Below are 14,815 nucleotides of genomic sequence, written 5' to 3'. Positions count from 1 at the left end.
TAATAGGTGCAATAGCTTAAGTACTGAACATAGTGTCTGATACTCAATAAGCATTCTTTTGGTAAAGGCTAGCTATTATTATTTATTTCAGAAATTTCAACTGAGTACAATTTTATTTTAAAGAACTAATTTTATGCATTAAAAATAGATTTCTGTCTTTTTCCTAGTGATATGGTAGTTCTTATATTTTTATTGCTTTGGTAGTTTTTTTGGCATTCTTTTTTTTTTTTTCCTCGTGGTACACGGGCCTCTCACTGTTGTGGCCTCTTCCGTTGCGGAGCACAGGCTCCGGACGCACAGGCTCAGCAGCCATGGCTCACGGGCCCAGCTGCTCCGCGGCATGTGGGATCTTCCCGGACCAGGGCACGAACCTCTGTACCCTGCATCGGCAGGCGGACTCTCAACCACTGCGCCACCAGGGAAGCCCTGGCATTCATTTTTTAAAAGCTTTTATTTTTAATATGCTAAGATTATTCTATCTAGTCTTTGTGGGTAATTACCTAAAGAATGTAAAATACAAATTGCTCTACAAATACATTCTGAATTTATATGTAAATATAATTTTTATATAGTAAACCATAGGCTGATTAAATTCACTAATTTATCCCTCACCCTGTGCTGAAATAATTTAAGATTACTCCTTAAATATCTTGAGAACTTTTTATTTACTTTGCATTGATTCTGTATCATAATTATTTTTTGCCTGCATAGTTTTATAAGTTATGATTTATATACATTATATTTTCTGTCATGTGAATCATATGTTCATCTTGAGTACTGGGGAAATGCATTATTTATCCCTTCAAATAGAACTACTCTGGGTACTTTCACATACATTATTACATATAATCTTGCTACAATCCTGGGCAGTAGTACTGTGCCCACATTATAAATGAGGAAGCTGAGTCTCACATTGTTTTAAATATGCTACTTAAGCTCACCCAGCTAGGAAGTGCAGAGCCAGGATTTTAATGCAGTCCACATCCCTGTCTCTAGTCCTCTAATCTAACTTTATTTTAAGTTTCAAAACTTTTTAATAAAATTGTTGTGTAAGCAAAAAGGTACATAATTGTATGCCCATTCCTACTGAAATATATTAAATATAAATTTATTATAAAATAAAGTTGTGATTAAATATATACCACAATCACAACTTACTAAAATGAGTTTTAAGTCTCTCTAACAGTCTTTATAATCCTCATATCATTTCATCTCTTTCATTTACACAGAAGAAAATGCTGTGGTAAGTGAATAAAGTACGAAGCTTTGTTTCAAGAAAGCTTTAAGACAGCTGAAAAGTGAATGAAGGCGGAGTAGAGGAAGTGCCTTCCTTGCCCAAGCCATGCAGAGAGTGCAGTGACTCCTGATCCAGTTGCCTAGCCCTAACTGCCCTACGTGCTTTATGTTTTAGTCCTGAGGCTTCATTTCAGCAGTCTATCTAGTACTTCTAATTACAAAATAACAATAAAACTACTGTCTTAAGAATGCCGTATAGTATTATTGTCACTGACCATCTCATACCACAGACTTACTACTTTACTTTACATTTTCACATATTCAGAAACATGTCTCTATCCGACCTATACAGTATCATTGTCGTAATTTGGATTTTGGCACAAAGAAGAGATCTAATTTTTAGATGCTAGCTTGTGTTGGTCATTTCAGGAAACAGTTGTACATTCTCATTGACAGTTATTATATGGAAAGTACAAAATTCAATTCTTTTTTAGCTTTTTCTGATATGAATAAAGTCTGACTCATTTTTTTTAATTGAATTATGGTTAATTTACAATGCTGTGTTAGTTTCTGGTGTACAGCAAAGTGATTCAGTTATACGTATTATATTACATGTTCTTTTTCAGATTCTTTTCCATTATAGTTTATTACAGGATATTGAATCTAGTTCCCTGTGCTACACAGTAGGACCTTGTTGTTTATCTGTTTTATATATAGTAGTTTGTGTCTGCTAATCCCAAACGCTTAATTTACCCCTCCCCTACCTCCTTCCCCCTTTGGTAACCATAATTTTGTTTTCTGCTTCTCTCAGTCTGTTTCTGTTTCATGAATAAATTCATTTGCGAGTCTGACTCATTTCTTGGTGCCTGAAGTAAATGTTTACTTTTTTCAGTGCTGAATTCATGACTCTCAATGATTGCCTTCAGTTGGCATACCTGCCTTCCAAAAGGAATCACATGTTGCTGCTCTATCCTCGAGAGATTTTAATCCTTGACCTTGAGGTGAATCAGACAGTGGGTGTGATTGCAATAGAACGAACAGGAGTTCCATTTCTGCAGGTATCTACAACTTATAAATTATATTACCACAAGTTGATTATGAATTATATAGAGAAAAACCATAATTTTGCAAAAGTCCTTAGTCTCACTTTCTCTTTTTCTATTTATTTAAAGATTAACAATGTTATTTTATATTCCTTATTTTTCTGCACTTTAGATTGGTTTGATTTAACCCTAGAAATTCTTCTGACTGATCTGGAGATATGTACTGAACTATTTAAGTTACATGGATAAAGACAGATTGTTTTAGGATTATTAATGGATATTTTAAATGTTCATTTAGTTTTAAAACTAGGGGATTATATGTGTATTTTTGTGTTTGGGGGTTTTTTCCGCCCATATTCTCTAAATATGAGTTTATGAATCTCACCGTATATACTTTTAAAATCTATTGTTTTTAAAAACAAATACATCATCTATTTAAAGGTAATACCCTGCTTTCAGCGTGATGGTTTATTTTGCCTACATGAAAATGGTTGTATAACCTTACGTGTTCGAAGATCTTACAATAGTATTTTCACCACTTCAAATGAAGAACCAGGTGAGTTTATATCTCACAATAATGTTAATTATATTTTTCTTCAGAATGATTTTATAAAGCTTCATGTGGCAAATACTTACCAAAGCATGGAGTTAATAATAATCCTTGCCTTAAGAAAGTAGAATATGGTTATAACATGAGGCATAAAAAAACCCAGGCCCAAGATAATCTCTGAGTATTATAACAGTGCACCTCTTGTATGCTGCAAAGATAGTAATATTTTGTAATCCCTTCTTGATTATATCCATGAGCTAAGTGGATGTTATCTTTTGTGATTATTTCTTTAGCACAAGTCCAACCTTGTATATACCTTTATTATTACACCCCTTTGACTTCTCTGCTTTAGGATTTCCATGGTAAAGTAACAGGTTAATAAGTCTCCAGGGCATTCAGTTGTCAGTTTCAATCTTATCCTGGAGAACGAAACTAATGTTTTTATGGAATGATGTACTATGTAAAGGTGAAAGTGACTTTCACATCTTTTATACAGTATAATTATTTTCAGGCTTATTGTAGACCACAGTAAATTATGTTGGGCTACAAGTGCACTGTTAATTATTTAATCATATATTACTGTTGATCCTTTTTCAAAGAATTTCCTTTGTTTTAAAAATATTAAATAGACTATTTTGATAATAATTGTTATTTTGGAAATTAAACTTGGTGTAGACGGTCATTAAGTAAATTTTCTTTATATCCTGAAGAAATTAGTAATTGTAAACAGGGAAGCCATTTTTGACAAACTTTGCATTAGTGAAGGGATGATATTCTTTTTGGTTGAGGTATTATTTAAATTAAAACAAGTAGCAGTGACATTGATATGTTTGCTCTCTAATATTTAAAAGAAAACTATACTCTGTTAAGATCCAGATCCTGTCCAGGAGCTTACCTATGATTTACGAAGCCAGTGTGATGCAATCAGGGTGACAAAAACTGTCCGTCCCTTCAGTATGGTGTGTTGTCCTGTCAATGAGAATGCAGCTGCCCTCATAGTGAGTGATGGCAGGGTTATGATATGGGAACTGAAGTCTGCCGTTTGTAATCGAAATTCACGGAACAGGTAAATGAACCAATAGGATCTCTTTTTTGTTTTGCTTTGTTTCCCCCTTTCTTTAGATTACCAGAATCATATAAAAATAGCAGGACCTTTTTTCTGAAAAAAATATTTTTAAATTGATAATTAAGACTTTAGATTATTAGGAGATTATGTAAACCTGCTAGAGATATTTCACCTATGGGTTAGATTAATGAATACTGTAAAAATTGATAGAATACTATGATCTAAAATTAGTATTTTGAGTTACTAACATGTGATGCAGGTTTTAAATATGTAAGAACCAGGTTTTAAATATGTAAGAACCATCTAATTATTATGTCTTTGCAGTAGTTCTGGCGTGTCACCTTTATATTCACCCGTGTCTTTCTGTGGAATTCCTGTAGGAGTGCTACAGAATAAACTCCCAGACCTCTCCTTAGATAACATGATTGGTAAACTGCTTTTTTTTTCTCTCACTTTTATGTTAGGTATACTTTTTGAAGGGCAAAATTAATAGTCAGTGGTTGCAGTTATTGTAAAGTCAAAGTTAATACTTCAGAAAACTAAAATGTAGACTTATTCTTTCCTAAATAAATCAGAGGGGTATAAAATATTTAAGCATAAGAGTACCTGAAGTAGTATAGACTATTATTGTAGTGCTGGAATTAGAAAATGTTCATTCGTGAGGGACTCTGATCTAAATGAAAGAGATGGCATGAGGCATCTGGATGCTGCATATATAGCCCTTGCTGGGCAATACCATACCTCCTCCTCCATGCTTGCTGCTCCCTCAGCTCAGAATTGAACACACTCTTCCTCTCTCTCCCTTTCTGCTACTCCTTATTCAAAATTCAGCTCCGGTGTTGCTTTCTTTAACCTCCCAAGCCTGATTTATGTGGTCCCTAATAGTCATCAGCTGATTGTAGTTGTGATTTGACTTGTCTTTTTCCCTACAGTAAATTATAAGCTTCACAAGGGTGGGACAGTGCTTGATTCAGCTTTGCATCCCCAGCGCTCAGCCCAGGGCCTTGCACATTCTAGATGTGTGATAAGTATTTATTGAAGGAATAAAGTAACTGAGCAGTATTAGAAAAAATCGTCTTAACTTTTTGACTTACATTTTCTTATTTTCACGTTGGGAATTCTTACTTCAACAAATATTTATTTGCAGATAATATATTGCTTCAAAGTTAATTTAATTATTATAGGACCACTGTATATTCAAGGAAGAATGAGGATTGGTGGTTTCAAATATATACAACTAGAAGTTGTAAATATGCCAAGCAGTACCGACGTCTAATTCTTTTAAAATTGTGGCTAGTGGTTTATAAAGGATTTTCTTTATCACTGTTTGTTCTCCCACAATGTAATTGAAAATGGATATTATTTACTAGGTTCTTTTGTTTAAATGCTGTAAAGATCCATGATATACTAGAAAGAGCATTAACTTATTAATCTTCTTAATCAGAGATGACATTTATTGAGTGCTTAATACTATGTTAAATACTGTGCCAAATTCTCTTTAAGTATTAGCTCAACAACCCTACAAAGTAGGTACTGTTATTATTATTATTTCCATTTTATGTATGTGGGAACTGAGATCCAGGGGGATTAAAAAACTTGCCCCGGACTACACAGCCGATAAGTGGAAGTGTGAACCTAGTTATCCCAGTCTGGAGTCTGCTCCTTGGCCATGGCATCTAGTCCCGGCTGCTTCACCGTAATCTAAGCAAGACCTCTCCAGACCCTGGTATTCTCACAATTCCTGCCAGCCGTGGAATCCTTGTGCTCAGTGACACTAACTTTTATACTTAAAATTCTTTTCACCTTCTAGACATAAATCCATATGAGGAAGTTTAGACACATAATTGTTTTGCAAAATTTATTTTATTAGTTACACAATTTTCCAAGTTAATTGACCTTGTCTGCACTTAATATAAAATATTAAAGTGAAAAGAATTATAAACACACATGCACAGAACTAATCAGTAATACAAAGCCTGTAGGAGTTTGTAATTTTATGCTGTTTAGGTATCTAAGTGATATAACTTACATTTTTTAGGAGACAAAATGATACAGATTGTATAGCAGTTCTTGACAGTGTTGTTGATTTAAAAGTATTAAATAAATCTTTGTTACTTGAAAACATTTTAATTAAAACTTTTAATTAAACTTTTAATTTGAAATTCACTATGTACTTAGTGGTAATTGAAAGCAATTCAGTTAAATACAGAGGCCTGATTTATATTCATTGGGTAAAGGCTGCTGCTTAGTAAGGCCTAATCTGCCCTACTTTGTGAATCATCTGCCCTACTTTGTGAATCACCTCACATGGAAGATGCTTGAAGAGAAATATGGCAGTTTCCTGAAGTGAACTCCAAGCTGCGAGGGTTGGTAAACATGGTACCTACCTGTAGAACTTGCCATTCCTTTAGACCCCATCTTTGTTACTAAGATTGATACCAGTTGTATGGCTTATCCTAAGGGATCATTTATTTGGATTCAACTGATGGCCTTTTTTTTCTGTATATCTTACCGATTTTACAATAACATCATTACTAAAACAACTTTACAGCTTTAAAAGGTTTAGTTAGAATCCCGTCACCCACTTCTAGTAATTATTTCATTCTTCCCTTTCACTGTGTGTGTGTGTGTGTGTGTGTGTGTGTGTGTGTGTACGTACATATATATATACTCACACATATTCCTGATAATGTACTTTTGACAACTTTATCCCAGTATTCAGTAGTGCTTTAAAGGAAGAAAATTTTTATACCCTTATTAGTGAATGGTTTTGATTTTGTTGCACACTTTGTATTCACATTTTTTGAATGGTTTTTATTTGAATCATCTTTTTAGTTTGAAATTTGATAACCTAAGTACGAACGCTGTATCTAAAAATAATGCCATTTAAGACAACTGTCACTAGTGACGGTTTATATATTATATATTAGTAATTATAAGTATGTATTTAAATTTTATTTTACTTATTTATATAAAAATATGTAATTATAAAGCTTAAATGTTGTAATTACATTGACACATTAAGATTTCTTATTTGAAATCTAAATGAGTTCTTTGAACCTGCTATTTGTGATTACCAATTTTATGTGCACGTTAAAGAGCATCAGATTGAAAAGTAACCCTTTAGAAAGGCAGTAAGACAGGAATGCTCTGTAATATCTCATGCTACAGAAACTGTTCTCTAACCCTAGTCCTCTTGATTTGCCTTGGGTGCCCTAATACCAGGAACTTTGGCTAAAATGGTGTTTCTTAGAAGACACAGGTCCCTGAATTCTGGATAGCAATACTCTGGAGTAACCTATCCTTTGAGATATTAGATGATGCAGTTTAAGTCCCATAGCCAAGTAAGACTCGGTGTATAGCTACAGGCACTAGAGTGCTACATTACACCTTCTAGACCTGAAGAGTATACTTCCACTGTAAAGTTCCTTTAGATTTTTAAGAACAGCGTATGTTACAGTTAACATATTTGTATTTTTTATTACAAATCAGGGCAAAGTGCAATTGCTGGGGAAGAACATCCCAAAGGCTCCATTCTGCAGGAAGTGCAACTCAAATTCCTGCTAACAGGTCTGCTTTCAGGACTGCCCTCACCACAGTTTGCTATCCGTATGTGCCCACCATTGACCACAAAAAATATCAAGATGTATCAGCCATTGCTTGCTGTTGGTGAGTATTGGACCTGTTCTTTTTTTAATTCTTAATGTCTATTTTACATTTTTAAGATATTTAAGTTTCCTGGTTACTAGAAAATCCTTTATTCTCCTTTAAAATGCTTTAAGAAGAGGAAGAGGCTAAATGAAATTGTATAAATACTCATCTTGAAATACTTTTTTTTCTGTTCTATTAATCTTTTTTAATCATAATGATAACTCATTCACCTGACACCAGATGACAGAGACCCTGACACCATGGGTACATCTCTAAAATGTCAAGAGGAAAGTCCCTGTGTAATGCTGAAACCAGACTCCTTGTCTTTTCTTGGACCATCTCAAGCTCTTCCTGTGCATGTCATTTTGTTATTAGTTTTTGTTAACTAATAATATAGTCACACTTAATAGTTTAATAATAACAAGTTTCTTCATGTGCTAAGAATTGTATGTTAAACCTGGTTTTATTGTGTTTAAAGTGGCTATTGTCTTTATAAACTAAAGATTTGCCTTTTGGGTTGAAATTGCATATTTTTATGTTGTAGATAAAAAAAATTGGTCTGGGTTTCAACTTGCTGTCACAGTAATTTCATGGTAATGGGATTAACCTGATTTCTTTTACAGAGAGGACCAAATTTCTATTTGCTACTAAATACATAAGGTTAAAATTCATTTCTCTAAAATTTTGAACAATAATACATTTGTTTGAAATTGTCAACATTTTTCTTAAGATGCTGTTGGTTTGACTTCTGGCTTTTTCCCAGAAGGTCTATAAACATGTGATTTGCGATTCTTTTTTTTCCTAAAATGAGACACTTATGGCCAGTGTGTCTCAACTTAATGGCTGACTTGTGAGCCCTAATGGCTCATTTGAGTATTACTGTTTGGCACTACTCTTATTTTCCCATTTTTTCCATTATTATCTTTTGAAAGTGATTTGAATTTTAAGGTTCAGTGGTCTGCGTTTACAGGTGTCCAGATTTATATAAATGCAGATGGATGTTTAATTTTTATTTAAGAAACTATTGATATTAAAATTCTCATTGAGGTTTCAATTGGGATTGGTCAGTGTACATAGTATGTACCTCTCTGTACAAGGTCAGTATACCTTCTCTTTCAATTTAGGAATTTATTAATTTCTTGGAGAAAATTACTTCTTGGGATAGCTAGATAACAAGAGCTGAGTCAGGCTCTGAGATTTCCATTGTAGAATAAGCTGTATTGTGCTGGTATATAGTGAATAGCAGGTCATTTATTGAATTTAATGTAATAACAAAGTAAAAGCAAAAAATATAAGTGCCTAAAGTCTTGCAGAGTCATTAGAAAAGAGAAGCAGAGTTCAACCAGAATTACTTCTTCTTGGGCCCCTTAAGTATTAAATCATAGTTTCAACATCATCAAAATGTGCAGAATGTAGAAATCATATGATTATTATGAACATCTGATAATTGAAAAGTTTTAGTAATTCTTTAGATATTTTCTCAGTACTAGAAGATACTGTAGAATAGGTGATAAAAGTAAGCAAGTGTAATACTGTATTTCTCTAGAATAGTTTTGCAAGAAATTTCTGAAGCTTTAATTCAGCAAGTTAGCTAAAATTGGAAATTGCCTAGCATTTTTACATTTATTGTTATTATATTATTATTATTTCTACATTCTATTACTTTGTATGAATCCATTAATTCTTTTAAGTCACGTGCAGTGAGAAAGTGATTGTGCAGCCACTTACATTGTTCACTTTTCTTGCTTGACTTATAAAAACATGTTAAGGGCTGAAACATTACTTTCTCAAGAAAGTGTTACTTTCTCAAGTGGCCATGTCCCTTCTAATTAAAATTTAGACATATTACCTGAGACCACGAAAAGCTTTAGGCATAATAATAACTACAAATCGTAATTACAGTGATAACAGAAATAGTAATAATCATGTACTTACTTTGTGCAGAGTGTTGTACTAAGTGTTTTACGTATGTTTCTCATTTAATCTCCAACAAATAGATTTTCCATTATTCCCATGTTAAAGGGATACTAACACAAATTTAGTGTGGGCAAGTAATTTGCAAAAGTATAGGGCAGAGCCAGGGCTTAGACTCAGGCTTCTTTAACTGTAAAATCCACAGTGAACCACTGTACTTCGCTTTACTTTATGATGTATTTAATGTTAAAGACAGAACAAAACCAAAATCTTTGTAAAGAAAACTAGAGAAATCTGGTTAATGAGTTCTGCTAGGTTGCCTTTTTGAGGATCAGTTATAATAAACATTCAAAAAGCTTAAGAAGGTGCATCTTCAGATTTTGTGTGTATTGAATTAGGTTGTGAAGTCTTTGAAAATCTGTCCCTGGATTTAGGTAAGATTACAGAGCACATGAGATTAAGCCCTTTTTTTTTTTTTTTTGCGGTACACGGGCCTCTCACTGTTCTGGCCTCTCCCGTTGCGGAGCACAGGCTCCAGACGCACAGGCTCAGCGGCCGTGGCTCACGGGCCCAGCCACTCCGCGGCATGTGGGATCTTCCTGGACCGGGGCACAAACCCGTGTCCCCTTCATCGGCAGGTGGACTCTCAACCACTGCGCCACCAGGGAAGCCCTAAGCCCATTTTTGATGAGAGGGAAGACAGAGAAGTTTACTCTTTCTTCACACCTAGCTTGGGTTCCTTTTATAAAATATAGATGTTGTAAAATAATTGAAATCTTGAGAAAAGACTTTTGTTAGATTTGGAGCTTCCACTAGATTAATTCTCCTCTACTATGTCATTTTAATAGGTACAAGTAACGGTTCTGTCCTGGTGTACCATCTCACCAGTGGGCTGCTGCACAAGGAGTTAAGCATCCACTCGTGTGAAGTCAAGTGAGTCTGTCATTGGGATATTGAGATTATAAACATATGTAATACCAGAAAAAAGTTCTTGTGGACTTTTCTACACTGAATACTCTGCAGTGGTGATTATTTGACTGAAAACTTTAAGTAATGCATATTCATGTCCAACTAATGGCTATGTTCATTAAGGATGAGTACTAATTGTTTACTTTGTAGAGAACATTATGCAGTGGAGAATTTTTTTCTCACTTTATTTCTGCATCTTATTTATTTCTCCTAAGGCCAAGGCTATTTTCTCACTGGATATCACTCTGTTCCCTTGTTCCTGTTTATATAGTTTGTTTTCCTTTTCTGTAAAGATCCCTCAGTAGGACTGCTCGTGAAAATTTTGAATAAGGTCATTTAAATTGTTAATTAATCTCATTTATTCTTTCATTTTGAGATGTGATCTGTTTTATGAGTTCTCTGTATGCAGAGGTATCTGAGGGAAGGCTAACAGAACAGAAGGATGACTCTTGCTTTCTGTTTTAAAGTACATACATGCCACTCCAATAAAAATTTTTTAAAAATAAATAAAAATAAAGTACATACATACCTGCTCCATAGCATTATCTTGCTGATCACATGACTATATTCCTTTCTTTGCCCTGGCAATGATGGATTGTAAAGTTACACATATATAATATAAATTTATTAATCTTCCAGTATTTTTTTTTTTTTTTTTTTTTTTTTTGCGGTACACGGGCCTCTCACTGTTGTGGCCTCTCCCGTTGCGGAGCAACAGGCTCCGGACGCGCAGGCTCAGGAGCCATGGCTCACGGGCCTAGCCGCTCCACGGCATGTGGGATCTTCCCGGACCGGGGCACGAACCCGTGTCCCCTGCATCAGCAGGCGGACTCTCAACCACTGCACCACTAGGGAAGCCCTTCCAGTATTTTTTGATGATGTTGGAACAGATGTATCCGAAAGGCCATTTCTCACTTCCGTACATTATATTATAGTTATAGTTCTCATGTGTACGTTAAAATTCTTAGTGAACCCTTAGTGTGCACATTATTCAGAATAAATGTGTTTTCTAAATGGGGAAGGGTCAACCCTTGAAGTATCACAACTTCTGATTGTGATGGAAGTTTCTGAAGAGTTTATGTTGCCTTATTCTTTCAAGTGCATGATTTTTTGGTACAGCCTGAGTGACTGTTTATCGCCACCTTATGCTGTGCCCCTACAGTATCTCCCTAAATATATCTACATGGAGGATTAATGTCTTCAAAAGTGTTAGGCTTTTGGGGTGCAGAGACACAGGTAACTGCTTGGATCCTTCCAGGTTGTTGTTCATCTTTTCTCTCTCCTTCCAGTAGTCCCTGCTGCCACTGATACCTTCTCTCTTCCTTTCTTTCCTGTCTGCGTTGCTTCTCTTGACATTTCCTTTCACCCCTGGCTTTTGTTTGCAGTGTTCCCTTTTATGGCAAACACCAATCAATCAAAACTCACCATTTAATCAGTATTTGTTCTAAGGATTATGTTAAGTGTTAATACTTTTCAGGCATTGTTTCCTTGAATCCTCACTACAACTCTATGCAGTAGGCACTATTATTATTCCCAATTTACAGAAGAAGAACTGAGTATTGTGGAGTCATGAAAAGGTACATGGAATTCAATCCAGGCGTTTCAGGCTTCAGAACTGAGCTCTTAGGATACATGTGCTAAATCTCCAGCTAAAAAATTCACATAGATCAGTTGGAAACATTTTGGCAATAAGATAAAAGTGTTGACTAAGCCGGGATTAATGCCAGGAATTTGGTACATGCTTCTGGAAAATCAAGCACATTGTCATTTTTTTCGGAACACTGAAATCTTATTTATTTATTTGTTTGTTTATTTATTTATATTGAGGTACAGTTGAGATATAACATATTAGTTTCAGATGTACAGTGTAATAATTCAATACTTGTATATATTGTGAAATGATCACCACAGTATGTAATCTTTAATAAAGACAAGATAGCTAGTTAATCAGTGAGCTATTTGCTGTAAGTAAGATTGTTATCCTGGATTGTTCAGGTCATAGATGTCACTAAATACATGGCTTACACATGTTATGATAATATTTGTTATTGACACCAAAATTATTTATAATGTGTTCCTTGGGGTACCGAATAACTCTAAGGGGTATGCTACTCAGTCAGGCTAGCGTTGTGAACAATCACGCAAGTATGCTCCATTTTTTTTAAATATAAATTTTCCCTCTTAATTGCCATTTTGAAGATAATTCACATTTTACATCCAGAGATGGTGCCCAAGAGGATGCTAAAATACTGCTGTCTTTGTGTTTCAATTAATGCAATTATAGTATTACAATTAAAAGCCATTATGAAAATTTCACAGATGTGCTATAAAAATTGCTGAACTTATTAGCAGTAAACCGAATATGTTCTAGATACTCATATGCAAATTAAAGGCCAGCTTTAGAAAGTTGTTTTTCTACTTAGTACTAAAAGTGTTTTTAAAAACCACTTCATCTTAAGTACTTCAGTCTTTAGCATACATATGGCCTGGTACTGCCTAACTACAGATAGTTGCATCTATGCGTTTTTTGAAAGCTATGTTGTTTTAACCAGTTATGCTTTACAAATATGAAATATATATTGAGCCTCTTCTGTATGCCTGTAAACAGACAAAACCTGGGAAGCTTATAATCCAGTGGAAGATACCTAGAACTAAATAATGTAGAGTGGTACATATAGGTTTTCTTAGATTATTAGAGTTCTTATATTATTAGTTGGTGTCTTTGTCCAGTAGGCTAAAATTACAATAATATAGCCCAATACTATTTTCAGTGTCAAAAATTGTTAAAACAGTAGTTTATATGGGTATCAAAACACTGATTGACTGAGTATTGCTTTGAGCACATTGAGTGATTTGTGGAAAGTAAAATGATCTCTATTTTGTCTGTCTGTACATTTGCCGATGTTAGTTTCATATAACGGTAGGACTTCAAGACCTTTCAGAAAGTGTTTGCTCCCCCCAGCCACCCAGTGTTGAGAAGTAACTAAGGTAGCATCCCCAATGCAGGTGAACAGGCCCAACTTGGGAATCCATAGGAGTCAGAACACTGAATCCCTATTGGTAGATTCTAAGGTTACAATTGTTCAGTAGCAAGGAATGCTACAAAACAAACTTAGACTGAGTCAGAAAATGAGCTGCTGTTCTTAAGAGTTTTTATAGAGCTCAGTGTGTGGTTAAACCTAGACAATGGTTTTCTAATCCTGGGAGCAGTGTTGTGCTCAGCTGTGTTTGACAAGAGTTTTCATTCTTTTCTTTTGAGAAATAATCCCCTCCTTATCTAATACACTTTGAAGTCCAACTCGATTTTTATTTTCTTTAGTTGATCAGTAGGAGTCAGATGTACAGGCTGCTGCTGGAATCTGCTCAAAGGCAGCACACTTGTGGTGCTCGATTATAAATAAGCAACCACCCATGTTCTGCTATATCCTGAACACTGGGACATCCTGTAAACTGGGGGGAAAGCACTTCTCTGAATATGTACGGCACTTAGAAGCATAAGGAGGCATGGTAGACTTTTTTTGGACATCATTCTTTTAATCTAACGGAATTTGCTGAGTGCCTGTCACGTGCTTAGAGAGACAGGGCATAGTACCTCCCTTCTAAGAGACTACAGTCTACTGCAGTGCTTCTCCATCAGTCGCACTGTCGTTTCCACTGAAAGCTGTTGAGGCTTTCAGGCAAAACCCTATTTGCCCTTTGAGTCTCAGCTTTAACATTTCCCCAGGAAGCCCAGCCTGGCCCCTGAGACCAGATTCCATGTGACTCTTACAAGGTCCTGTTGAACTCAGCACTGTTCTCTTTTGAGATAGATAATACCAGATGCACTTGTATAATGTCTCTTTTCTGCTAGACTGTAGGCTCCTGAAGGACAACAGTTACCTCCATCTCATTCACAGCTGTATTCCCTAGCCTAGCAAACTCGCTAGCATGTACTGAGTACTTAATAGCACAGGCACCGGCATATATGGGGTACCTAACAGATGTATTTTTAAAAATAATAAATGAAAAGTGGGAGGACTGAAATTTTTACTGTCCAGAGGTAGTGGCATTACTATACTGGAGTATAAGTAGTTCAGATTGCCAGCAGCAAGACTTGGAAAGTATATCTTAAGGTTTCTGTGGGTAAACGGATCTGATTGAAGCTACCAGACTTATTTAGAGAACAGAAGTTCAAAATGATTCTTGTCTCCTTTTGTTCACTCTCAGTAGAAAAATTAATGAGTACTATGTGTTAGGGGAAAGAAAGAGAAACAAGAGAAATTGACTTTTCCAGTGAATAATTAACCAACTTATATTGTAGTCTCTATAGGTGCAGTTTGAATATAGTAAATGAGGAGGCCTAGTGAAGAAAATAGGGCTTGAGTTAGATCTTGATGTAAGAGTAAT

At 35.1% G+C, this 14,815-nt stretch overlaps 1 protein-coding gene across 4 annotated transcripts in view; it reads left to right on the top strand.

Moving 5' to 3' along the window:
* Positions 1 to 14,815, top strand: part of WDR11 (WD repeat domain 11) — an 80,464-nt gene that overhangs the window by 11,668 nt on the left and 53,981 nt on the right. For 3 of the 4 annotated variants that reach the window (XM_067709219.1, XM_067709217.1, XM_067709220.1), the window contains 6 exons: positions 2,129 to 2,294; positions 2,721 to 2,835; positions 3,700 to 3,895; positions 4,220 to 4,323; positions 7,388 to 7,564; positions 10,309 to 10,393. In XM_067709219.1, coding sequence (XP_067565320.1) covers positions 2,129 to 2,294; positions 2,721 to 2,835; positions 3,700 to 3,895; positions 4,220 to 4,323; positions 7,388 to 7,564; positions 10,309 to 10,393 — 843 coding nt within the window. The remainder of the gene's footprint in view (positions 1 to 2,128; positions 2,295 to 2,720; positions 2,836 to 3,699; positions 3,896 to 4,219; positions 4,324 to 7,387; positions 7,565 to 10,308; positions 10,394 to 14,815) is intronic. The other variant, XM_067709218.1, reaches the window with a different exon arrangement.

Source organism: Pseudorca crassidens, chromosome 16 (assembly GCF_039906515.1).
Source record: "Pseudorca crassidens isolate mPseCra1 chromosome 16, mPseCra1.hap1, whole genome shotgun sequence".
NCBI lineage: Eukaryota > Metazoa > Chordata > Mammalia > Artiodactyla > Delphinidae > Pseudorca > Pseudorca crassidens.
The sequence above is the reverse complement of the archived record's forward strand: the minus strand, read 5'-3'. Positions and strand labels throughout refer to the sequence as shown.